Source organism: Ovis canadensis, chromosome 2 (assembly GCF_042477335.2).
Source record: "Ovis canadensis isolate MfBH-ARS-UI-01 breed Bighorn chromosome 2, ARS-UI_OviCan_v2, whole genome shotgun sequence".
Taxonomy (NCBI): Eukaryota; Metazoa; Chordata; class Mammalia; order Artiodactyla; family Bovidae; genus Ovis; species Ovis canadensis.
The window spans coordinates 43488069-43512604 of NC_091246.1; the positions used below are offsets into that span (position 1 = coordinate 43488069).

Here is a 24536-nt window from a genome sequence, read left to right on the forward strand (position 1 = left end):
AGGGTGGGGAGGAGGGTGCAGAATCAGACCTAGACAAGGAGTCAAGGGGAGAGCTGTGGAGCACACTGGGTTTGTTTTTGACTTTGGTTTATTTAAAAAACAAAAAGCCAAAAAAAAAAAAAAAAGAAAGAAAGAAAACCAACTTTATATACAAAGTCAAACTGAAACCACGGATTAATGGAAAGAGGCAAGACTTGTGGGGAAGGGGAAAGGCTGGGCCAGAGCCAATACCACATTCTGAACACAGGGAGCCAGGGGACAGGTGCTGGTTTCTTCTGGCACGTCTGGGGCAGCTGGAACACAGTGTTCACTGGCAGACACGGCCCCACACCAAACGCTCGCTAGCACTGACACCATTCCTGCGATGGCCAGGGAGCCCCCTCCCCAAAAACCTGCTCCTGGAACCTGGCAGGATTTGTGCCATTCATAAGGGCTCTTACAACCCCAACCAGATTCCACGTCTGCTTCTTTAGTTTATTGGCATCAGACCTTATGACAGACTTGAAAAGCCTTTTCCTGCCCTGTCTTATTCTAAACTGGAAGAGGACAGGAGAAAGTCAGCACAAGACGAAAGGGCCCCAGGAGGAATCCCAAAGTAGAGGGCAAAATGACATCCGAGGGGTGCACAAGATGTTGGATTTAGTTGCGCGTGGAACCGGCTTCCTCACTCATCCGACCCACGTGGCACAGACAGACCCCACCCTGACGGCCTGAGCGCCTCTACAGAGGCTGACTGCCGCCGGGTCAGCCACCCCTGCCTCCAGCTCCCAGGTCCTGCTCTGGCTGCTTTCTGGGCTCTAACTTCAGCAGGCTCCATCGCTGACCTCATAGGATGGCGGCTCCTGCACCAGGCCCCTCAGTTGCTTGGTGCTGGCTCCTCCTTCTCTACCCAGCTGTCAGCCTGTTAGAAACAGACATGAGAATCCGGGCTCGGAGGAGGAAGGGCTGAGATCCGAGATCCCATGTGAGAACTACTAACCACTTCCTCCTATGAGGCTCCCGGTCACAAGCTGCTGACTGATGGATTCCATAAGAAACTAGCAGATGGAGGCAAATGCCAGTGAAGCTGGGCCGGCTGTGCTGACCCACCTCACCACACAACGGCCGGCTCTCCAGGAGGCTCACCTTTTCAAGCATCCGCTGTGTGTCAAGCTGCAAGGTGGTCAGGCGCCTTCGGAACTCCTGAAGCAGCCGCTGAAGCTGGTTCTTCTGTCGCTCGGCTGTCCGGGCCACCTCCTCAGCCTCGGCCAGCCGGGCCCGCAGATCCTGCATTTCTGTTGCCAGTGTCTTATTTGTCACTTCAGTGGCTGAGAAACGGTTATGGCTCTCCTCTGGTGGGGGCAGGCCGGAGAGACTGCTCAGCTAAGAGGGGAGTGGATGGCGGGCAGCCTGGAGTCTGGGGTGCGGGCCTCCCGCTTCATCTCCCCAAGCCACAGGCCACTCACCCAGCTTAAGCTCCAGTGTGTGAATCTTGTTCTCCAGGTAGAGCCGCCCACTGTCCTGCTGCTCTGCACGCTGCAGCAGGTTCCCCACATTGATGAGGCTGCCGTTGTGGGACACCAGGCCCTTGTGCTCCACTGGGGTCGTACCCGGCTTCCCACTCTTCCCGGGAGGAGGCAGCAGGTCCAGGTTCCCTAGGAGGGCCAGGAGAAGGCTCAGGGATGGGAAGTGGGAGAAAGCAGCCCAGCTGCCCCCGTCCCCTGGAGGCCGCAGAGCCCAGTTCGCACCGAAGAGCAGGTCCTCAGGGAGTGAGCCATCTGGGCCCTCCGGGCGGCTGTACTGAAGGCTCCGATACTGGCAGATGTTTTGAGACACCGCCCTGCTGACCAGCTGTTTGGCCTGTAGGAAACACACACCCACGATGCCCACAGTTAGAAGGTGCAAGCCCCCTGTAATGGCACACAAGAACCTAGAGCCATAGCATCCCCAGCCACACCTACACGCAACGACATTGGGAGAGGCATCTCAGAGAGGACTGGAAGACATTACCTGCTCTGCACTGAGCCGCAGCCCAAGGGTAAGCAGGATCCTCTCCAGGTCTCGCCGGTGCAAGTAGCCACACCAATTGGCGTCAAAGTAGATGAAAGCAAGAAGACAGTCCACAGGGAGCACCGCAGAGGGTTCCAGCTCCTTGGGCTGCAAGAGAAACAAGGATGAACAAGATTTACAAATAGCTCTCTTAATGCTAAATCACCCAGGATGAATCCCTTTCAAAATAAGGCAGCTTGGCTGACACAGTCACACCCAGACACACCTTCCAGTTGGAGATCTGACCCTTGGCCTATGAGCAAAGATCTCTCTCTAGGGCACTTCCGCCCCAAGGCCTGTCACCCAGAGAGGAACCGTGTGTGCTCCTAGATCAGACAGCTCGCTCAGAACCACACTGATAGAGACACTGAAGTATTCTCCTGGATCATATGAGTATGGTATCCCATGAGCCAAGAGCTACCTTTGTCTTTCATCAATGAGAAGGTGCCAGGTGTCTGGGACTTTCCTGGTGGTCCAGCAGATAAGCATCTACCTTGCAGCGTGGGGGACACACGTTCAATCGCTGGTTGGCGAACTAAGATCCTACGTGCCATGGAGTAACTAGAGCGCCCACGTGCCACAACTAGAGAATCGGTGTGCCACAGCAAAAGACACCTGGTGTGCCATGACTAAGACCCAGTGAAGCCAAAATAACAAAATTTTTTTGAACTATCATTCTATTAAAAAAAAAAAATGCCAGAGGCCCTTTAGTAAAAGCATCCCTTTCCCAGCAGAGTCCGAGGCCTTACAAGGCTTCCCGATCACGGAGCCCCAAGAGCACACTGAAGGTCTCACCATGTCCTGAAGGGTTGAGAACTCCATCTCTGACTGGTTCGAAGCAACCGACCGGACCTCGGAATCCTCCAGCTTGGCTCCTGCTACAGAAAGCCTCAGGTGAGCCTAGAGCAGGGCTCACACGGGTCCGGGCTGGCTCCACCCAGAACGAGAGCAGTAAGGCCACAGTGTCAAGAAGCCACCATCTGGCCGGCGCCACACATACCAAATTCCTCCTCCCCGTCGTCTCTCAGGAGCAGCAGTTCTGGGTCCAAGGCCATCTCACACAGGTCCTCGGACGCCTCACCCCGGGGTTTCTCTTCATCTTCTCCCCCAGAATTTGGGGGTTTGGGCAAAAGCCCATCTTCCTTCTAGGAGAAGCAGACCCAGATGATAAGAAGAGCTGCCCCTGGAATTACCCACCATAACAATGGTTAACATTTTCACGTCAGCCGTCTTCAGGCAATGGGATAAAGGCTTACGTGCAGTGTCTCATTTAATGTACTTTGTTACACAGGGGTCACAGAGCAGACCAGGGCGAGTTCCAGACACCTGGGGTGCTCCTCAGGAGTCAAGCCCAATCCCATAAGCAATCTGCTTACTTGATTATATTTAGGCAAAAAGCACACCCATGGACTTTAGAAACAGTTAAGAAAATGCAGTACTGTAGTTAACCGTAGGGTCATGAAAACACCTGTACCCATCAAAGCATTGCTATGAACACAGATGTCCATGGCGCCCTGTCAACCACGCTTCCCTTCACAATGCTCCAGGCCCGCCTCCCTTCTCCCAGGTGCTTCACCTCCGAGCTGTGTAGCCACACAGGAGAGTTACATGCCCCGTGCCCAAATCACACCAGGGTCAGGAGGCGTGTGCAGTGAGTGTGGGGGAGTGAGAGGAGAGCCGTGGCGTGCCTGTGCTCCAGTTCTGCTGGGCCTTAGGACCTGCCGCCCCAGTGCCCACACAGAGGGCAGCGATACTCACCGGCGGGGCGTCTGCCTCGGCAGCTGTGCCCTCACTCTGTACCTCATCCTTGGCCTCCTTGGCCTCCTCCTTGACCGCTTCTTCTTCCTTGGCTGCTTCCTCCTTCTCGGGCTCCGACGGGGCCACAACCTTTTCAGGAAGGCTCAGGAGCGTCTTATAAATCCTATAGCCAAAGTCCCTCTGCAGCATCTCCAGAAACAGCTCAGCCAACACCGTGGCCTGGTGGGGGAGGCGGCGGGAGGCCATGAGCCTCAGGACAGAGTGTTCCCATCACTCCCTACCACCCCACAGCCGCCGGCTCCTACACCTGCCTCAAAAGAGATCCTTTCCTTTGGCCTCCGGTCCTCCACGATACTTTGCAGGGACAGGTTTACACAGCGGGAGCGTGCCATGACAGCAGGTTCCAGAGGGGGTGGGGGGGCCTCCGGGAGGTCGGTGTCCACTTCCTGCTGTGCTGTGACCTCCGGATTCTCGGCACTCTGCTTAGACGTGTCTGCTGCTTGCTCCGATCCATCAGCCGGCTGCTCTGGAGGCTCTGCTTCCTGTGGCAGACGTCAAGGGCTATGACCACCTGGGTCCCGGGGTTCATGTACCTACCTCCCTCATTGGTTCGTAAGCCTTGGCCTCACCGCTGGCACCTCTGGGGGCGGGGGAGCTGCCTCTGCAGCTTTCTGCTGGCACAGGGCCTCCCACTCTTCCAAAGTGGGCATGATGGTCCAGATGTCCGGCAGGTACACCACCACAGTCTGGAGCCGCCGCGGGGGTCCTGCCTGCAGGTACTGAAACTCAGCAAAGCGCCACCTGCTCACAGTGAAAGGAAAAATGAAGTGCTGACCCATGACATTCATAAGTGAGTGCTTCAGCTGCCAGTCAACACTTAATGAACATGTACTGAGGGCCAAGCTCTAAAAGATACAGCCCAAGTCCTCAAGAAGTGGTCCATGGGAAGAGACAGGTAACCCAACAGTTACTATCCGAGATGCCGTGGCAATAAGGAGCTTGGAATGTGGCTGGGGACCACATCTGAGGAGCCTTGGAGGGTCAGCTGGCTCTCACCACAATTACACACCCCTAGCCGTGCTCGGGACTACGGCAACCACTGGCAGGGCTGGAGGGAGGGAGATGAGCAGGGACAAGGAAACTGACAGGAGCTGACAGGTCAGAAAGGCCCAGCAGAAGCCTGGCCTCCGGCCGGGTCTCACCCACTCAGTGGTGCCCACAGACAAGCTCGGGCAGCCACTCACCACTTGGTGCAGGCACTCAAGTCGATGCCAGCCTGGGCCTGTGCGCAGCGTGTGGCGGTGCGGACAAGCACCTGTGGGTCGCCCTTGGGATCGAGGCCATCCAGCGAAGGAGACCACTCACCCCCCACCAGCACTGCCTCATCATCCTTCCAGCCCAGCAAAAACTGCAAAGAGAGACCAGGGATAAGACACGAAAAACCAATCATCTGGGCCTCCCCCTGGGAAACAAGGGGAACAGAGTCCACCATACTGCATGTGGAGGGCGGCTCTCTACCCATGAACTTGAACCCCACGTGAATCTAGTAAGACCATCTCTGGGCCACACCCTGCTCCTGGCAGAACGACTAGTATCTCAACTCTGTTTCTTTGAGCTCATGAGCAGCATCTCAGCTGACAGGGACTGACCATCATCAGTGAGTGTGTCTTGCCTCCTGGGCCCCAGCTCTTACTTTAATTTGCTTCAGAGGGTGTTCCGGGGTCTCCCGTGGCTCGGCCATGTCATCCACGAACAGCATGCAACAACGATACAATTCCTCCAGTCCCGGGGAGGAGAGCAGCAGTACCTGATAGGGAAGGCGTGAAGGAGACACTTGAGAGCTTTCTCAGCCCTCAACAAGGGGATCAAGTGGCAGGACCCCAGCCAACTCACCTTGGAACTGTAGGTGGGGTCGCTGTCTGTAGGGGGGGGCTCTGCACCAGCATCAGCAGCTGATTCCTTCTCCGAAGACACCTGGATGCGGCTTGGATGATGGAGAGAGAAGGGCTGGCTCACAGGGAAGGCTGACAGCCAGCTCAGATGCACGGCCAGAAAATCTGAGGGAACCAGGAGGGTGCGGTAACGGCGCTGGAGTTCTAAGAAATCAAAGACGGGGCTGTGGGAAGAAAGCAGGGAGTTCCAGATTGAGCAAAGACGAATTTTTTTTTTTTTTAAACATGGAACCGTTAAAAAGACTTGAAAGAAAAAGGAAGCAAATTCTTTTATAATCTGAGAAAGAAGAGTTTTCTAAGGAAGACACCTCTGAAGAGAGAAAAATGGATTAGATTTGACCACTAAAATGCTATAAGTCAATCTAGGGAAAGGAAAAAAGACATTTGCAATATATGACAGCAAAGAGTCTTTACCTTAAAGTTAATACAAAAGGAACCCCACAAATCACTAAAAAAAATCACATCTAAGAGACAACTGGAAAAACTGATAGCAACAGATACTTAGAAAAAGGAATGAGACTGAAGAGCTCATGAAAATACCCTCAGTATCACTCATAATTGAAGAAATTCAAATCAGGGTATCACTTTTCCCCTACTGGCCTGACAGAGATCATGAAGCTGGCTAACACAGTGTTGGCAAAGGCTAGGGGTACAAGTACCTCACAATTCGTTTGAGAAGGTAAACTGACCCAGCCTCTGTGAGAAGCCTGGCCATACCTTCAAGGTTCACAGACCTTTAAGCCAGCTACTCCATTTCTAGGAACTGAGCTCAATAAAATGCTTGCACCTGTCCACAGACATGTCTAGAGAAGAATGTTTATTATTACAACAAGATTTAGAATAACTACAGATTAAAAATGGAGACCTGTTTCAATAAATTCTGGTCCATCCACTTAGCCGTGTGGTTGCTAAAAAGAATGAGATCAGTCTAACAAACTGTGGAATAAATTCCAAGATAAGTGAAAAAACAAAGGGCCCAATAGTATGTACAACAGGCTTCCACTGTGATTTAAAAAAAAAATCACAGCTGTGTGTGTGGCTAATCATTAGCAATCGGTGTCCTGACCACTCAAGATGCACCCTCCCACAGTGGTGATGTGGGGACCAGGGTCTCCTGAGATTACCCCAGGGAGGCAGGCGGGTCAGCATGTAGAGTACAAGGTGTGCCCTAGGCCTGGGGGAGGAAGCAGAGCAGCCCGCCCTCCCTGCCCATCATGAGGAGGTGCTCAGAGGCCACCCTCACTTCCATGTGGACGAAAGTCGATCTGCCCTGGGGGCTTCTAACACAGCAGCTGGAGCCCTGCATCTCCCCTGCTAGCTGGCATCTGGGATCACTCATCTACTCAGTTTCTACACGTGAGAAGTAAGCTTGTGTGGGGGCCAGTGACCTCGTACATGCCGTCACACTCAAGAAACCATTCACAGCTTCCCTGAGAAACCAGTCCCACCGTTCCCATGACCCATAGTTTCCACCTGATTTATAACTGGTATTGGGCACCTGGATTTTGATTGGGATGCCATAATTATAGGCTGGCATAACAACTTCTGGTGATTAAATCATAAATCAGTGGTGCTATGCTGGTCTGAATTTGAGATTCTGAAATAAATTTGTCATATTAAAAAACAAAAATGAAGTGAGCAAAAAGGTCATAAGAATACACATACACAATTACTCCCAGACTATATCTCATTTACACGAGAAAAATGTTACCAGCTACAAGTCTCACCCCGAAGCCTAGCCTCCCCACTCACCTGTCCACAGTATACGGAGTGAGATGGACTCGGTAAGGAGGCAGGTCATGCCTTGGTTTCTTAGCACCCCAAGGCTCTCCACCAGCTCGCTGTTTGCGTTTCTTGGAGTCATAGTCATCACTGGAGGTTGATTCATCACCAGAAGGAAGAAACCATACTGTTAAATACAGCTTCAGGACATGTTGGCCTAAAAAGAGCTGGAAACCATCTGAATCCTGAACTTTAAAGAAATGGATAAATAAGCCATACTAACAGCCATATAAGAGACTGTTATTAAAGATATTAAAGTACACATTTAAATGCTTTAAATAACAGAAAACCATTCATATTCAACAAAAAGTATAATATGGAACACTGTATAGATAACAGTGCTCAAATGAGCAAAAACAGCTTTAAAGACTGACAGAAAAAAAAGATTAATGGTGGACGCCTCTGACTGATAAAGCTGATAAATAATTTTTTTATATTTTTACAAACATTGTAAGTTACAGCTAACGTGATTTTTTGAAATGAGAAAAAGAAAATTTTTTTTTTAACATTGTAAGTTACAGCTAACATGAAATTTTTTGAAATGAGAAAAAGAACTTTTTTTTAAACAAGAGATACATATATGGTACCATGCTATGGGTTCTATCAAGTTTAATTAAGAGAGACAGATCTGGTAACAAACCCTTGAAAAAAGTGAAGTGAAAGTGTTAGTTGTTCAGTCATGTCTGACTTTCTTGCAACCCCATGGACTGTAGCCCACCAGGCTCCTCTGTTCCATGGAATCTTCCAGACAAGAATACTGGAGTTGGTAGCCATTCCTTTCTCTGGAGGATCTTCACAACCCAGGAATCAAACCTGGGTCTCCCACACTGCAGGCAGATTCTTTACCATCAGAGCCACCAGGGAAGCCCAACAAACCCTTAACCCTACACATTTAAGTCATAAAAATTCACTAATCATACAGCCATTAAAACAATTCTGAGGATTACTCTGCAATATGGAACACATGTTCAATGAGAATGCATTAAAAAATCTGAACTCAGATTAAAATTATAAAAACTATGCATATATAGATAGATAGATAGATATACAAAGACTAGAAAAGAACACTGGGGAAAAAAGTGACAGAAGTAATTTTGCTTTTCTAAAAGTCTTTAAATATAAGAATGGCTACCTTGGGGACAGGGGGATGGGGGGATAAGAATAGGAGACTAAGAGGTACAAACTACTATGTACAAAATAAATAAGATACAAAGGCGTAATACACAGCACAGGGATTATAGCCAACATTTTATAACTTTAAATGGAGTATGAGCTATAAAAGCACACAACTTTAAATGGAGTATAACTGCTATATTGTACACCTGAAACTAATAAAATATTGTAAACCAACTATACTTTAATTAGAAAGTTTTTAAATGCTTACCTTTAAAGGGAAAGAGGGAATGATAATTTTTGTAGTATTTTAACTTTATATAATATCATACACTACATTTTTATAATAAATCATTTATTACAGTACCACTATGTTATGGTACAAGCAATAAAAACAGTAGAAAAGAAAAAACCTTTAGACCATTATAAAATGCCAGACTGATAAGGGGGGAAAAAACCCATGTCTCACAAGGGAAATAAAATCAACTGTCAATTCTTCGTGCTGAGGTAATGCTGAGCTAATTATATTTATTTACCAGGTCTCTGCTCTTTTCCTTTAGACCTGCTTAGGTTGTTTCCCTAATCATTACACCCCTGATTAACTAACTCAATTATATTTAACGCAGAAATTTTCTTTTCTCACGTTTCTGCCTGGGTAATGTCCTTGTTCATCAGTATCTCCCTCCAAAAGCTGCCTTCTAATCTTGCCCTTGTGGGATATCAGTGCTTCTGTGTCTCTAACAGAAGAACTGCTCCAAAGTCATTTTGACAGCTCTCTTCAGCTCACCCGTGATTGAAGTGAACTCTTCAGTAAAGGCTGTCAACCTCAAGTTGAAGTGCATGTTCCACTGAATCCTGTAATCTTTATTGTCAATTGTCAGGAAGAGACTATAAAGCACGAACAGTGGAAGCCATCTGGGTAACTTCAGCAGGACACTGAGACGGTCTACCCGGCTGAGTATCCTTGTCTAAACCCCTCAGTAGTTGAGCATTAGCAACCCAAAGGAGACACTGGTCTCTGCCTCCCAAAACCTGAAGTTCAAAAAGAAAGCCTGGTTTCCAGTCACACTAAGATGGCTGATTCTGTTATAAACAGTTGTTCCCCGAGAGGGTGACCTCATTGCTACTGGCCCCTCCCCTGCTCTGCAAATCCCTTCTACAGCCTCATGGTAGGATCTCGCTCCCAAAAGTCATGTCTTCTATCTCTAGAGGCCATGACACCGAAGCATTATGGCCCAAGTAACAGAACACAGAACTTGCACAGGGCTTGGTGTGTCCTGGACAATCAAATGCTACTGGCTTTACCGGAAGGCTGCACTTGAACCTAAAGCAAAAAGTCAATAGCAGCCATTGATTTCCACCCAGGCTACATTACCCCTGAGGGCACCTGCTGTCCTCAGTCTATAATGAAGTCTTTAATAAAGTCACAGAACGGGAGAGTTGTAGAGTCCTTGGAAACTGAAGACCAAGAAGATGCAGAGGACAAGAGGTATGGGTGTATGTGAATTATACACCAGTAACATGAGAATGAAACTGTCTTAAGCAGTGGAGATGCTGTGGAAAAAAATCCTACACAATCAGAGCTCCCCACTCCAAAGTTCCCAATGACCTATCCCAAGGCAACACACAGTAGCTTCAGCAGACTAGCTACATCACTTTGCTTAAAGCTTTTTCTCTGAGGAACTCCATGCCCCCTTTACATGTTTGCAGTAGACTGCAGTCTTAGCCCTTACTTACAAGTAACAATCACTGGCTTCTGGGAGAGGAAGCGGTTTCCTTCTGAGAACAGTCCTCATTTCAGAAGAGAACTAGAACATGAAAACCCTTTCTGGAGTGATGGACATATTCTGTATCTTAAAAGGGGTGAGTCACATGGGATTTTTCATTTGTCAAAACTGCCCATCTAAGAGCTGTGCACATCAACCTACATAAATTTTACCTTAAAAAAAAAAAAGTATAAGGTAGATGAAAAAGAATGGCAGGTATTGATACTTGTTGAAGCTGGGTAATGGGTATATGACGGTATTTACTATGCTTATACTTGAAAATTTCCACAATAAAAAGTTAAAAAGAAGACTGACAGAAATAACTTGAACGTGTCTTCAACAAACTAGTCTAGAGCATAACTCCTAGGGATAGAAACAAAAACTTTTAGGTAGGGTAAGGCAGGATCAGAAAACAGGAAGCATGCTCCTGGCAGTTCCCAACACTCACAGATGACACACAATGGCCCAGAATGCCCCAAAGGCCCAAAGCCTTGCTCCATACAAGGCCACGTCTACATGTCCACAGCACAGGATTTCTGGACAAAGTGCAACATACATAGTCCATCACATCACTGACTTCTGTGTGTATAGGAAGAAACATGTTTTATACTAAGAATTAAATCATGCACTGCAGGAAACTAAAAAAAACAACAACAACAAAAACAGAAACAGACTCACAGATATAGAGAACATACTGGTGGTCACCAGAGCGGAGGAGGTTGTGGGGGGAACAGGCAAAATAGGTGAAAGTGAAAGTCACTCAACCATGTCCAACTCTTTGTGACCCCATGGACTATATAAACAGTCCATGGAATTCTCCAGGCCAGAATACTGGAGTGGTTAGCCTTTCCCTTCTCCAGGGGATTTTCCCAACCCAGGGATCCAACCTAGGGATCGAACCCAGGTCTCCCTCATCGCAGGCGAATTCTTTACCAACTGAGCCACCAGGGAAGCCCAAGAATACTGGAGTGGGTGGGTAGTCTATCCCTTCCCCAGCAGATCTTCCCAACCCAGGAATCAAACTGGGGTCTCCTGCATTGCAGGTGGACTCTACCAAAAGAGCTATCAGGGAAGCCCTAATACAGGTGAAGGGGGATTAAAAGGTACAAACTTCCAGTTATAAAGTAAGTAAGTCATGGAGATGTAATATACAGCATAGACAACATAATCAATACTGTAATAACACTGTAGAGTGGCAGATAGTAACCAGCTATTGTGGTAATCATCTCATAATACATAAAATATCCAATCTACTGGTATAACATTGTAAATTATGCTTCAGTTAAAAAAACACACTGCAAAAAAAATTTTTTTGGACCCTACTATTTTCTTCAGTTTTGATTCTTGGTGTCCCAATCTTAGAGACTAGAAATAAAAGACAAAATTACACATTAAAAACAAATTCAGTGTGATATTTTGAAAGATGAATTATGCCAAATCCCTACTTGTTGAACCAGCTTATAAAGATCCACTATTTCTCAATGTGTCAGCCTATCCAAGGGGACTAGGATCTAGCTGCACAAAGAGAATGTTAGTGTCAAGAAGTGGCCAAAAACAAGTGGGGGTGGGGGGCACATTCTCTTAGAGGCAATGAAATGAAGCACCTTTCCTGCTTGATCATCATCTTACCTTCGGCCCTGATCCAATCGTCCATGAGGGCCCCGAGCAGGAAACCTGTTCAGGTGGCTCAGATGAAGTGTGTGGGATGTTTGGAAGAGACTCAGAGCTGCAGAAAGGAAATGGATAGTGACTCAAAACACCTAAATATTTGCCCAACTTTCCTGTCCCCTTCTTCTAGTCTCCACTTCTACTGAGAGGAACAACCTAATTCTTACAAGTCCATTCAACCAGAGTACTCCATAAAGCCACACCCCCAATATCCACGTCGCTGGTACTCACGCTTCTGAGGAAAGAGTGGGGGAATCCGGTGAGGCTGAAAGATCAGCTGGGGCTGAGCTCCCAGAATCCCTTGCTTCTGGCCCAGGGCTGCCACATGTAGAAGGGGAGGTGCTGGGGACTTCAGTAGGGGCTGCAGGACAGTAACCAGGAAACTCAGGACATCCCATGGCTGAAGCGCTCACTACCTTGGAAAGATGTGGCCCTACCCTCTTGACCAAAGAAAGGTTCCTGTCCATCTTTCCGGGCACCAGGGTGTCCCTCCTACCCCTTTCCAATGCACAAGCTGAGGAGAGATGAATACCTGGTTGGAGAGCGTCTGCACCTTGACAGCATTCCAGGGTACTGCCTGACCTGGGTTGTATGCAGCCTTCACCAGCACCTTCTCACCCAGCTGGGGCAGCCGGCCCTTCACCACACTGCCAGCACACAAGCCAGGAGACCCAGTCAGGAGAGAGACCCTGGCCAAGCCACCTTGACTGTCCCTATGAGGCCCTTCCCATCAAGATTTCTCACACCTTGCGTAACAGCAAAGCAACGTCTTTAGAAGGACCCACCAGCATGGTGACAGAACCAAATCCCGTAAGCATTTCCAGAAGGGGAACAGCCTCAGCCTACCTTAGCTGAAAAAAGACTTCTTCATCCACCACCCCAAAGTAGTCATGCAAGCTGGTAACAATGCCAGTGAAGACCCGTTGTTTCTCTCCACCCTATGTGAGAAAAGTGCAGTTTAAAGGTAAGAGGGAGCATCTATCCATGCTCTGCCATTAGCATCTCATCTTTCTCCACCCCTCCAGCCCCAGCTCAAAGTACTGCACAGAGCTTCCTGTAGAAGGAAGCACATGTGTCTAGTGGACATAACCTACTGAAGGTGGGGGGAGTCATGCTGATTCTTGGGCCATAAGCTGCTTCTAGGATTCCCAGTTCTTCTGTAACTCCAAAAAGCACCCTAGAGATTTCCCTAGAATCAAAACCAAGTACTCCCCAGTCAGAGAGATCTAATTATCTCTGGACTGGTTGACGACAGGAGTGTCAAGAAGGATGAACAATGTCATGTAAGAATGAAAGCATCGGACAACCATGCATGCTGAGGTCCTCCCGAGTGCTGAAACTCACCAGACAGAATGCCCAACTTACCTGAAGGTGCCTGGCATTTTGGGACAGGTCTGTGGCCACAGGAGGAGTGAGCAAACCAGGAGGAGGGCCCAGAAGGGATGTCGAAGCTGCGCCTGTTGGAAGAGAAGCAATCCAGGAACTGCACCTACCATGGTAAGCACTAGAGTCAGCTAGAGGAGACAGGAAACCCAAAGTGTAAAGTGGATCTGTACAAGCCCCAACAGAGTTTTGCTGACAACCACTGTGGTCATTGACTAGTTTCCTAAGAAACATTAGCAGCAAACTGCACTCCACCAGGAAAACCCCTGTTGGATTTAAAGACTAACTTCTGTTAAAGACTAACTTCAAACCACATACTTCCCAATGTGGGGCCAGGTAGAGATAAAGGTGATCACCTGAGAAGTTGCGTCCCCCTGGAAGCGGGTTGATCCGCTGGCGCTTAAACTGGGACATTGGGAATGCTGTCCTCTTTCAGAGTCTTGGGAAAAAACCTTCAATCAGAAAAGAAATAAATTAACAATTCACAGGGAAGATTTTCCACCTACCCCCCAAAAAGGAACTAAGGATCTGAAGGAAAGTGGGGAAATGTATACTGAGAATGAATAGGGAAGACAGATGGAGAGAACAGGAAATGGACCAGGAAATAGAGAAATTACAATGCTCCAGTTTCCCTCACAATAACCTAGTGATGGGTAACACTGTTACACTCAAACAAAAGGAAACCGAAGCTCGGAGGGACTGAGACTTGCCCGAGGCACAGAACCAGGTACGTTAAAAACTAGGACTCACACCTAGGTCTCCCGACAACTCAGCGCTCCTCTCACTATGCCACGCCACCCTCAGATGGTTGGGGAGAGTGAAGGGTTGGAAAGAGCCCTGGTGACATTCATTCATTCAAATACATCCGCCAAAAAGCTCCACGCAAGGCCCGGAAAAATGGAGGAGGCTGGTGCCGGAGAGGAGATGGTGTAGGCCCTCTCCCCGGAAGCCCGGCCCGTTGTTCCCCGGACGGGCTGGTGAGAAGACAGCTCCGCGGCCAGGCGAACGCAAATCCGGCTGCGCGCCCGCCCTCCTGCTCCCCCGCTCCCCGTGCCTCGGCTCCCGTCTCAGCGGCCAACAGAGCCGGATCTCCCGGGCCGGGCCGCGGCCAGGCCGCCGTGGGAGGACGAAGGCGCGAGGTTTCTCCTCCTCCCGCCCGCCCCCAGGGCCGAGGCCGTTGCCAGGGAGACGAGACTTGCAGTCCGGAGAGGGGCTCGGCCCCTTCCGCGCCCAGTGCATCTTCGCGGCTTGGCTCTCGCAGCCCCTCGGCCGGGGGAGGGGCAAGGAGGCAGAGGGGCGGCGGAAGGCCCCCCCAACCCACCTGCGGGCCAGGGCCGCGACACCGGGGGGACAAAGACACCCGGAACCACCAGAGCCACTGCTGCCGCCGCCACCGGAAGCGCCTCTCCGGAAGCACGACCACTGGTCGGAAGCTGCCACTCTCCCGGATATAGTCCCTCCCTCCTCTCCACCGACCTCTCCCTTCCCCCACACCGGCCTGCCATCCCGCTCCAACTGCTGAGCGGAAGTGCGCCTTCCCCGATTGGATATGCGTTAGGAAGCCGCGCGTCGGTGGTGTCCTCGCTTACGTGCCCCATGAGAAAAGCAGACTTCAGAGAACTGGTTCCTGGTCCAAAGACAGCTGGAGCTGGACCCTCAAACATAAAGCAGCACCTATGCTTCATTCTGGCGGACCCCCAAGCCAGCAGCAGCAAGAGAACCAGCTGACTGGAGGAGGATGCATGATCAGTGCCTGTTTCTATAGAGATATCCTTGTGTCTGACTCAACCAATGACCCCATCTCTAGCCCTACCCTTCGTTGAGGGTACCCCCCACTTATACCTCCCATCTTCTGGGTGCCTGCAGGAGACTAAACTTTACCCCCTGCTCAGTTAACAGAGCTTGGAACCTAAAAGGTGTGAAATGGAATAGTTCCTCCCATATTGGTGTGCTGACTGTGTCCTCCTCCTATAGAAAATATTTTCCTCCATTTCCTCACTCAGAAAAATACTTTTCTGAGCCCAGGTAGAATAATACCAGCTATCTGGCAGCCATCATCCACTTAGCCACTTCCCTGGTAAATGTTGAGGAGCTTGGGGCAGGGGGCAGGTGTGTGCAAGAAGGAGCAAGAGGCAGCCACCCACCACATCCCCCACTCCCTAAGCTGAAAGAGGAATTAAAGATGTATATGATCATGCAGTAGGATTTGGCCCCCAATAAGTGAGACGCATATGAAAGGAATGAATTCAGGGAGCCCAGACGCTTGCAGCTTCTGATACTTAGAAGAGTGCTAAATTTCTTGATTTGAGATACTCGGTTTTCCTTAATTAACAATAAACTTTTGTTCAGACCCCCATCCCCTGCTGCAAACTTTTATATAACCTGACTCCTCGCCTCACCTCCTTAGAAAGAGTTCTCTGAGGAAATGCTGTCTCCAAGGCCTGAAGTCCTAAAAATTCCCAGGGAATAAAGGTCTCTTAGGTTGTGTGTATTTTTTCAGTCAACACAGGTGATATGGAAAGATAAACCTTCACAATATTTAGGTATACATTTACAAAGAATTCTCACAGTCGTTTTCTTTAGTCCTCACATCAACTCTTGGGGAATGAGCAGGTCAGGTGTTAGTGTTCTAATTCCCAGATGTGATATGTGAGAGACTCAAATGACTCGCTCCAAGTCTCGCCACTAATCACTGGCCATTTTAGCCCCAATTAGCAACCCCAGTTCCCCCTTATCCTCTGACTTTCTCACCATCCCTCCAGTCTAGCCTCCCTCCAACCCCCTTTCCTATTCATCTAACATTCAGAAGGCAATGGCACCCCACTCCAGTACTCTTGCCTGGAAAATCCCATGGACGGGGGAGCCTGGTGGGCTGCCATCTTTGGGGTCACACAGAGACACGACTGAAGTGACTTAGCAGCAGCAAGCATTTTGAGGCAGCTTAATTTCACTTTATCCTCAGAACAAGTCTGTGAGGTAGGCAAGGCAGGCATCGTTGTACCATTTGGGAGATTAAGTGGGCAGCTGTGGCTCAGAAAAGTTAAGCGATTTTGTCAAGGTCTAAATGCTAATTTGGGCCTCTGGTTTCAGCCATGATATAAGCAGTAAAGCAGCAGAGAGTAGACCTTGAAGATTACTCTGCTGTTCCTTGTGTTGTACTTGACCCTCCCATCCCTGGTGCAGTCTTCAGGCAAGATTTCAAGGCAGAGGCAGCAAGAGTACCCTTCTCTGTTCTAGGGCCACCCACTTGAGTATGAGGAAGAAGATAGGACTCCAGATCAGTAACTGTCCACTCAGGAGTGAAGGCCACGTCCATCGTCCTGTGGTTACCTCACCATGAGGGCATGATTCCAGAGAGCCAGCTGGATCCAATCCGTTCACCACACTGACAGTCCCACAGACCCACAGCCACACTGGGTGCCGATATACCACTGTGCCTGACACGCCCCATGGATTCCCCATGAATCAGTGAGGTTCACACTGCCTAAGCCCAGGGATTTTTGGCAACCAAGGAGGAGCCCCGGAGTTGCTGCACTTTGGGGCCTCTCAGGGACCCAGGGCTCCTTGGCTGCTCAGAGGAGAAGGACTCAGCCCTTGCCTGAGTTCAGAGAGAAGACAGAGCATCCACAGCTTTTTCTGGCAGTGCCCAGCAGCAGCATCAGGGCAGACGGCAAGGAGACTTCACTGCACTCGCCCCATGGGAGTCAGACCCCTGCACCAGGAGGTCTCAGCGTACAGAGAGGTTTCTGTCTTGCTTCTTCTTAACCACTAACGATGGCATAAAGGTCTTCTGGAGGGGGTGGCCCAGAGGCCTTTCAGGGAGGTCCCTTGATGCAATCCTGTGGAAAAAGGAAGGAAGCTCTAGACTAGGGGAAAAAAACAAAGGTAATGATGGCAGATTGCTGTGATTAAGAGTCCGCCTGCTTAGGGCAGGGGTTGGGGTGGGAGGTGGGGAGGAGGGACAGTTAGGGAGTTTGAAAAGGTCATGTACACACTGCTCTATTCAAAATGCATAACCAACAAGGACCTACTGTACAGCACATGGAACTCTCCTCAGTGTTGTGTGGCAGCCTGGATGGGACGGGGGTTGGGGGAGAATGGATACAAGCATGTGTAGGGCTGAGTCCCTTTGCTATTCACCAGAAACTACAACAACATTGTTAACTGGCCATGAAAGTCAAAGTGGTGGTCACTCAGCCACGTCCGACTCTTTGCGACCCTATGGACTGTAGCCCGCCAGACTCCTCTGTCCATGGGATTTCCCAGGCAAGAATACTGGGATGGGTTGCCATTCCCTTCTCCAGGGGATCTTCATGACCCAGGGACTGAGCCCAGGTCTCTTGCACTGCAGTAAGACCCTACTATCTGAGCCACCTGGAAAGCCCTGGTGATAACTGACTGGACAATCACCAGGGTTTCAATATAGCCCTGGAATAATCAGTTATATCCCAATACAAAATAAAAGGGTTTTTGTTGTTTTTTTTTTAAAAAAAGAATCTGCCTACTAATGTAGTGGACATGAGTTCCATCCCTGGTTTGGGAAGATCACACAGTCTGCAAGGCTGTGCTAACATGCACCCCAACTACTACAGCCCGTATGTCCTGGAGCCTGTGCTCAACAACGAGAGAAGCCACCACAGTGAGAAGCCCACACACCTCAACAGAGTAGCCCCCGGTGGCCACAACTAGAGAAAGCCCGAGCAGCAACAAAGGTCCAGCACAGCCAAAACTTAATCTTAAAAAAACAAGTAACGATGGCCCCAGAGTTGACCGACAATTGTGAAAAGCCTAAGAATATTAACTGATGGGGATAAGCCCCCCTGGAGAGTTATTCAGTAAAGGTGCTGGCCCTCACTCCCAGCACCCGCTGTGGCATTCTGTGTGCTACCTTGCTTTCCTGGGGAAACCCAGGGAGGTGACCTAAGTTTCAGCTTTGAGGGCTGAGGGCTTGCTGGGTTCACATGACGATTTCCTATCTTTTGGTCCTGGCTCTGCCACTGGCTCGCCATGTGGCCTCAGGAAGATGACTTCCCTCCCCAGCCCAGTTCTCAGACTCCTCATCTATAAATGGGGCTTTTTAACTACTTTCTGTTTCTTCCCACAACCTCTCCAAGACTCGTTGTTTAGTTGCTCAGTTGTGTCCGACTCTGTGACCCCATCAGGCTCCACTCTCCATGGGATTCTCCAGACAAGAATACTAGAGTGGGTTGCCATGCCCTTCTCCAAGGGATCTTCCAGATCCAGGTATCAAACTCAGGTCTCCTGCATCACAGGCAGATTCTTTACCGCTGAGCTACCGGGGAAGCCTTCTCTAAGACTGCCTCTCTCAAATTTTGCAGGGACAAAAATAACAACTGGCAGCACAACCCCAGCCTCCTAGCTCATCAGGCTCCTCCTTCTGCCCTGCCCTGGGTAGGGTCACAGAACTCACCTGGGGGCTGGGTCACAGGACTCACCTGGGGACAGGGCCATCAGCAGAGGTGGCAAGTTCAGCAGGTCGAGGGCTGCCCCACCTGATCCGGTTGAGCAGGACCTTGACTTTGTTCCAGTGGGAGTGATCCCCCTGAGCAGAGGGTGAGGGGGGTCACCCAGGGTCCCTCCTCACAACATATCCCTGACCAAGCTCCCACAGATAGTTGTAACCACAATCAGGACAAGTCACCTGCTCCAAATAGGAATCCTCTCATATTCTAGCTTTCAGGGTATTCACACATCCCAACCATACCACCCCCACCCCATCCTGTCACCAGGCCCCACATATCAGTTCAGTCACCCAGTTGTGTCCGACTCTTTGTGACCCCATGGACTGCAGCACACGAGGCTTCCCACTGCAGCAGGCCAGGCCCCACATATATCCCTCACCCACCTTGTGTTCCTGGGAGGATGAGAAGGTGTGAGCTGGCTCTGCCAGGGCCTCTGACAGCCTGGGAGGGCTGGCACTGGGCGCCCCTACCTTTGGGGGTGAAGCTGTTTTTGCTCCTTCAGAAAGATAATCCGGTTACCCCAAGCAAGGAACAGGAAGGCACTCATCAAGCCCAGAGCTCAGGCAGTCTGCCTGTGGGGCCCTGGGCGGGCAAGATGCAGAGGGAGATGCCGTTGGCGCTCACCTGTCTCCTCTGTCTGGCTGAGCCGTTCCCACGGCCCGCGCACCTCACTGCCTGGGGCATAAGAACGCAGAGGTGAAGACGCCAGGGTTGTCTGCGCCTCCTCTTCAGGATCCTGTGCACAGGAGAGACAGGCTCTCTGGGCCTGGCTAGAGGGCTGAGGCTGTTCTGAAGGGAGTCCTGGTTTCAGGGGTCCCACCGATCCTCTGCCTCCCCCATTCACCTGCCCACCAGCCGGCCTGCCCACTCACAGCTCACTCACCCCAGGGCCCCTCTGAGTCTGCAGCTGCAGACAGAGCTGCTGTAGATTTGCCACCTGCTCCAGCACCACGCACAGGTGCTCCAGATAGCGAAGACCCTGCCCCGGAAGGCCGGAGCAGGCCGCAGGCCCCAAGTCCTCCACCTGTGGGACACAGTGAGGTCAGAGAGACTTCTGAACCCAGCCAGACTCCCACCCAACAGGCCAGTAGATGGGGTCAGAAAAAGTAAGAGGAGGAACACACACCCAGCTGGTCACCCTGTGCCCAACCAGGCAAAGGGCCAGGTAGGCCCCAGGCCCTGCTCATCTCCACACAGCTGGGGGTTGGGGGTGAGGTGAGACATCTCATTCAACCCATCAATTAGAAGCAAGGAATGCCCTGCCCCAGCTTCCCTGGTGGCTCAGATGGTAAAAAGTCTCCCTGCAACATGGGAGACTCAGGTTTGATCCCTGGGTTGGGAAGATCCCCTGGAGAAGGGAATGGCAATCCATTCCAGTATTCATGCCTGGAGAATTCCATGGACAGGGGAGCCTGGCAAGCTGCAGGCGCCAGGGTTGTCTCCTCCTGCAGTTCATGGCGGTCGCAAAGAGTTGGACACAATTAAGTGATTAACACATACACAAACACACTCACACACACAATACCCTGCCTAGGAGAGTTCCAGGGAGAACAAGGTTGGGGCGGTGGCAGGGGAGGTAGGGGGGAGTCCATCTCCATCCCACACTTGAGAGTTGGCACTTACCACCTCTGCTTGTTCCAGGCCATCCTCTAAATCACTCCCTGCCTCTGTGGCCTCCGGTCCTCTTGCTTCAGAATGGGGCATTTCACACTTAGGCGATAGCTTTGGGGAGTGGCAGTGTTGAGATAAGCTGGTAGGGGGAACTGAGAGCTGGTGGGAGCGCTCCAGCACCTGCTCCAGCTTACGGCTGGCTAGAAGCCGGCTTAGGTGGGCAGGAGGCTCCAGGGCACCAAGGGCTAGGGACTCAGAGTTCCCCAGGGGCTCAAAGTTCAGAGAGTCTTGAGAAAAGTCAAGTGAGGTGGCCGGGGAGCTGTCCCCAACTGCCATCTCCACTCCTGAGTCCTGGGAGGCCAGTTTGAGAAGCGGTGCCTGCCCCTGGGGACCTCTCAGCTGGTCGTGCCTCTTCCAGGAGTCTGATGAGCAAACTGGAGCCACATCTGGGATCTTCCTGTAGGTGCTGATGACTCCAGGCACTACACAACCATGTGCCAGGTCCTCGCCAGCCCCATCTGCAAGGAGAGTCACTCATCAGGCTGGGCCGGCTGCGCCAACATTCCTGCAACTGGTGGTGTTCCCCGGGTGGAGTGTCCTGGGTCAAAGGTGACGGGAGGAGACCAGCGGACAACAGCCGTGTCCAGATCCCTCCATCCCTGTCTGGGAGATTGGGTTAGGACCGGGGTCCCTTTTACAAAAGTAATTGTTAATGATATCTTCCTTCGAGGGGTGGGCACTTGCTTCCAGGGAGCCCTTGCACTCTGGCCCCTGAGGTCAGCCTAAGACCTCTGAGCCATCACTGGGGAACTATAGCCTCTTCAACTGCTCCCCAAGGGGGAGTGTGACTGTGCCCCCGCCTCCGGGAGAGGGGGAAGGACACAAAGAGGGAAGCGGGGATCTATACTGGCCTCAGGATGCAAGAGAAAGTCCATCCCGGAAGTCCTGGAGGGAAAAGGTACCGAAAATCACAATAGCCATAATCATTTTGGACTTTTGTTCTTTTAAGTGAGAAGCAGAAGATTTGGGAGAGTTGAGAAAAATCTGAACTGAGGAAAGGGAACCCAAATGGTAGAAGGAGAAGCAGCGCGGTCGCCCAATCACTGTCCTCTCTACAGCTCTCCTGGTCTGTGCCAGGCTCTCCTGCAATCTAGGTGCCCGATCGATCGTAAAGATACAGAATTGGAGTTTGGAGGGGACGGAGGCCGGCCTCCTTCTCCCGGACTGCCGCACCTGGATGCCAAACCAGGCCCCTCTGGGCAAGAAAGTCCACCAGGAAGTCTACCCCTGCGCGGCTCCTTTGCAAAGAGGTCCGCCGCCGCAGAGATGAGGGCTTTTTGCGACCGCCGGCTGGGGCAGGGGCCAGGGAAAGGAGGATCCTGACCAGGAATTAGAGGTAAGTGGACCCCGGGAAAATGGGGTGGAGGTGACGATCGGTTTAACGCCAAAAAGTAAGAGTCTCCAACAGCGGACGCGATCCCCGGCCCTTCCTAAGGGAGGCGGCGAGGAGGGGGCACCGAGGTCTGCGGGCTGCGCCAGGCAGTGCGGGCTCTGCGGGTGGGGCGGAGAGCGCAGACAGGGGCCAGGGCACAAGAGTTGGCTCCAGGCCAAAGGTCCGGGCCCGCCCCTGAGTGGGCGACTCACCCTGGACGCCCAGTGGCTCCACGGCGAAGACGCGCCGCCGGCCCAGCATGGCCCGAATCCGGCCCCAGTGCGGCGCCCGGGCCGTGGCCGCTGCAGCAGGACCGAGCTATCACGGCCGCCGTGGCGGAGCCGCTGTCGGGCGGGCGGCTAGGCTTGCGCGTCCGGACCCGGCAGGGCGCGGCCACGGGACACTCCCAGCCCGGATTGGGGAGGGACGGGGCGGGGAAGGGTGCGCAGGTGTGCGAATGCGACGAGGAGGGCCGCGAGGGCGGGGCCTGGGCCCCCCAGCCCAGTGTTGGCGGGGACCGGGGCCGGGGTCAGGGCCAGGGGTAGGAGGCCCGCCCCTGGCTCCCTTGCCCAGCCGGCCTAGCCGAGGAGCGGGGACCCTGGCGGGGGACGCGGTCTCGCCCGTGGCAAGGGGTCACCCCGCCCACAGTTCCCAAGCCGAGTCTGTCTTCCTGCGGCCGAGATGAAGCTGGGAGAGGCGAGGGGCGGCGACCGGACGCGAGCGCGGAAGGAAATGGATCAGCACGTGCAGGCGGTGGAAAGATCGTCGGCCAGGACGTCCGCGTCCGCGCGCTCAGCTGTGTGCCTTCGGGAAAGTCACTCAGCCACTCTGAAACCTGGCGCGATCAAAGGTGGAAGGGATTCTCGGCACAGAGAAATCCTTTCCAACAACTGCAGGGCGCCTTGGAACCTGGGCTAGAGCAGAATCCGGCGGGGGCGAAGGTATGGTTCAGGATCCGGGAAAGTGAAACAGGGGGACAGAAGGGCAGCCCGGAGGTCTGGGAGTATAAAGGTTCACCAGTCCTCAGCCCCACCCACTTTGAGTCCATGGAACTCCACCACCGCAGGCAACCGCAAAAGCTGAGACAGCCTGGTGATCAGATGGGGTGGTGGCCTCTAAGGAAACCTCAGTCTCCTGAGGAAGGTCACCGGAGCTGGAAAAATCCCAGCTGGACCCAAATTCCCTGGAGGGAGATAAGGGAGCTGGTGGACGTGCAAACTTGCACCTGAGCCTCTGGGAGTAGGGAGGAGGGCGGGCTGGAGCTGGAGGCACTAGTTGCAAGTGGTAATTATCTGGGAGGGAGAAGACAGTCTGCCCACCCCCTGCTTCCTCCTACCCTTCCTCCAACAGCCCCCGCAGGATCGGTCAGGAATCAAAAACTACATGATTCTAACTCTGTGAGACGGGGAAACAGGCCTGCAGCGAAACCCTCACCATCCCCACCCCCCACCCCGCCCAACTCCCCCGGGAACAATGACTGCCCAAATTTACTCTTGACACCTTGATTTTCAGGCCACACCCTTCCCTGCTATCTGAGTTCTCTGGGTTGCCCGCTGGCGGCCCTGTCCTCCTGGAAACCACCCCCCATGGCTCTTTCCCAGGTACAGAGAAGCCTGGGCCTGGGGACAGTACAAGTCCAACAGCCGGGTATATCCTGCACCAAGCTTCCCAGAGGAGGAGGCGGAGGTTGGGGGGGTACAGAGGGAGGGCTGGCTGTCAAGGGGCTTCCCCCCTCCTGAGTCAGAGGATGGGGAGGGAAAAGGAGGGAACTTTTGCCAGATCTTGTCCTGAATTTCAAGAATGTGGGGCTAGATTCCAGGCAGTCTCTGTGGTGACTCTGGGGCAGGAATGTATCTGGAGCAGGAAGCCAGCCCAGCCAGGAATGCAGTGTCTCAGCATGGGGCTCTGTGTGGGCCCAAACCACACAGACACACAGACACACACACAGACACACACACACAGAGACACACACACACAGACACACACACACACACCAGGCACACTCTCCTCCAGGCCACTCCTTCCTCCCCATGTAGATATGCCAGAACCTTCAAGGTGGTTGAGATCCCCCACAGTGGGGGGCCGCATGCTGCCTTCCCATCTGCCTTTTACTGTCCTAACTGTGGCAAGCGCCTGCTGGAGCTGAGCCAGGTCTTCACCCCCCAGAAGGCTGTCTCTCCTTCCCCCCACCTTCTACCAGAGAAGAATCATCTATCTTTGAGTGATGCTGGAAGGGATGGGAGGGGCACACCCTCGCTGCCGAACTGACAGATGAGTAGCTACCATGAGTCCCTGAGACACATGGTAGCCCCAGCAGAGGCATCCCTCAGCCTCCATGGGGGAAGTCCCAGCTTCAGGAAGCACGTTTCCTGCCAGCTAGGCCCTGTGGGAGGAAAGGCAAACCCAAGAGCCCAGGGCAGCTTCTGGCAGACTAGAGATGGCTGGAAGCTGTGGTGACCTCCCCCGTGACCTGGAAGGCTGCCTTTGGTGAAGGGACAAGAGCAGCCCAGGGTAAGCCAGGAACCCAGAAGTCAGGCTCCTGGCTCCTCCTCAGCCCCCT

The 24536-nt window shown here is 52.0% G+C and overlaps 2 protein-coding genes across 20 annotated transcripts; both read right to left on the reverse strand.

The window, feature by feature from the left end:
- Window positions 1-70: 70 nt before the first annotated feature.
- Window positions 71-17289, reverse strand: CCAR2 (cell cycle and apoptosis regulator 2). 18 transcript variants are annotated; one of them, XM_069575982.1, is made up of 21 exons: window positions 17049-17289; window positions 13807-13902; window positions 13433-13524; window positions 12914-13005; window positions 12600-12714; window positions 12299-12428; window positions 12029-12125; window positions 7491-7610; window positions 5680-5902; window positions 5480-5593; window positions 5031-5194; window positions 4416-4587; window positions 4098-4328; window positions 3787-4005; window positions 3029-3173; window positions 2824-2906; window positions 1990-2136; window positions 1728-1839; window positions 1446-1634; window positions 1126-1331; window positions 71-901 (listed from the first exon to the last, which is right to left on the reverse strand). In XM_069575982.1, the coding sequence occupies exons 2-21, from the start codon at window positions 13862-13864 to the stop codon at window positions 857-859; spliced, it is 2754 nt and encodes a 917-aa protein (XP_069432083.1). In that variant the 5' UTR covers window positions 13865-13902; window positions 17049-17289; the 3' UTR covers window positions 71-856. The 18 variants fall into 18 exon arrangements, with proteins under 18 accessions (XP_069432083.1, XP_069432081.1, XP_069432089.1 ...); XM_069575980.1 differs by lacking the exon at window positions 17049-17289 and adding an exon at window positions 14772-14999; XM_069575988.1 differs by lacking the exon at window positions 17049-17289 and adding an exon at window positions 14772-14996 and having other exon boundaries at window positions 2824-2903; window positions 4425-4587.
- C2H8orf58 (chromosome 2 C8orf58 homolog) lies at window positions 16380-22822 on the reverse strand. Of its 2 annotated transcripts, XM_069576019.1 has the most exons (7): window positions 22189-22822; window positions 20557-21062; window positions 19817-19957; window positions 19558-19669; window positions 19317-19429; window positions 18907-19013; window positions 16380-17289 (listed from the first exon to the last, which is right to left on the reverse strand). In XM_069576019.1, exons 1-7 carry the CDS (start codon window positions 22235-22237, stop codon window positions 17178-17180), a joined length of 1140 nt encoding a protein of 379 aa, XP_069432120.1. In that variant the 5' UTR covers window positions 22238-22822; the 3' UTR covers window positions 16380-17177. The 2 variants fall into 2 exon arrangements, with proteins under 2 accessions (XP_069432120.1, XP_069432121.1); XM_069576020.1 differs by lacking the exon at window positions 19317-19429 and having other exon boundaries at window positions 19558-19722.
- Between the last annotated feature and the right edge of the window lie 1714 nt (window positions 22823-24536).

Bases quoted from the DNA above. Each gene is read 5' to 3' on its own strand.
- C2H8orf58 (XM_069576019.1), bottom strand. From the start codon at position 22,237: ATGCTGGGCCGGCGGCGCGTCTTCGCCGTGGAGCCACTGGGCGTCCAG. The intron at 21,063-22,188 runs GTGAGTCGCCCA...CTCTCCTTGCAG, and splicing joins GGAGCCACTGGGCGTCCAGG to ATGGGGCTGGCGAGGACCTG. The intron at 19,958-20,556 runs GTAAGTGCCAAC...TGTGTCCCACAG, and splicing joins GCCTGGAACAAGCAGAGGTG to GTGGAGGACTTGGGGCCTGC.
- CCAR2 (XM_069575977.1), bottom strand. From the start codon at position 13,864: ATGTCCCAGTTTAAGCGCCAGCGGATCAACCCGCTTCCAGGGGGACGC. The intron at 2,904-3,028 runs GTATGTGTGGCG...TTTCTGTAGCAG, and splicing joins CGACGGGGAGGAGGAATTTG to GAGCCAAGCTGGAGGATTCC. The intron at 902-1,125 runs GTGAGCCTCCTG...TGTTTCTAACAG, and splicing joins CACAGCGGATGCTTGAAAAG to GCTGACAGCTGGGTAGAGAA.